This window comes from Sinocyclocheilus grahami, unplaced genomic scaffold (assembly GCF_001515645.1).
Source record: "Sinocyclocheilus grahami isolate Dianchi unplaced genomic scaffold, SAMN03320097.WGS_v1.1 scaffold1353.1, whole genome shotgun sequence".
Taxonomy (NCBI): domain Eukaryota; kingdom Metazoa; phylum Chordata; class Actinopteri; order Cypriniformes; family Cyprinidae; genus Sinocyclocheilus; species Sinocyclocheilus grahami.
The window spans coordinates 227,446-228,261 of NW_015506532.1; the positions used below are offsets into that span (position 1 = coordinate 227,446).

General features: G+C 40.6%; 1 protein-coding gene across 1 annotated transcript in view; it reads right to left on the minus strand.

The window, feature by feature from the left end:
- The window catches only part of LOC107569518 (ornithine aminotransferase, mitochondrial-like), a 9,911-nt gene that overhangs the window by 8,579 nt on the left and 516 nt on the right, over positions 1-816 (minus strand). The window contains exon 2 of the mRNA XM_016255623.1: positions 4-146. Within this exon, the coding sequence (XP_016111109.1) occupies positions 4-135 (132 nt within the window). The 5' untranslated portion in view covers positions 136-146. The remainder of the gene's footprint in view (positions 1-3; positions 147-816) is intronic.

Sequence of the window (816 nt, forward strand, 5' to 3'; positions counted from 1 at the left end):
AACCTCCTCTGACGTCAGCGCACGCTCCGCAGGTTCGGCTCTGGACGCCGCCGAGGAGGATGTGCGTGTCCCAGAATGCACTGCACGGCTCAGGGCGGGCATCACGCCTCTCATCAGACTCTTCATGCTGCTCATGACTGTTCACACTGAGACACAATCATTCAGTCACACGCTTCACTCGCATCTTTCGTTCAAATACTCAGAATATTTTTCACAGAAATGTTTCCTTTTTTTTTGTTGCATGACTGGACCTTAATATAGGTTTATAGTGGCTTATTTTGCTGTCAGGAGGACATCGAGTATAAAAACATTGTAATGTCAAATATAAATTCACTACAAAAATGGTGGTAATAGATCAATTTATAAACAATTTTAGTTAATTTAAGTAATTTTTAAAGTTAAATTTAAAATGTAATCACGTAATAATAATAAAAACTGCCTTTTTTGGCAAGTTGTGTGATAATCCTTAAAAAATGATTTAATAAAATGTATTATTATTGTTATTATAACTTAAGAACTGTGCAATACATTTCTGTCATAATTTGTTCAAGTTAGACCGACCACACACTAGCTCACACACACACACACTAGCTCACACACACTAGCTCACACACACACACACAAGCTCACACTAGCTCTCACACACACTAGCTCTCTCACACACTAGCTCTCTCTCACACACACACACACACACACAAGCTCACACACACACAAGCTCACACACACACAAGCTCACACACACACACTCTCTCTCACACACACACTCTCTCTCACACACACACTCTCTCTCACACACACACAAGCTCACACACACAC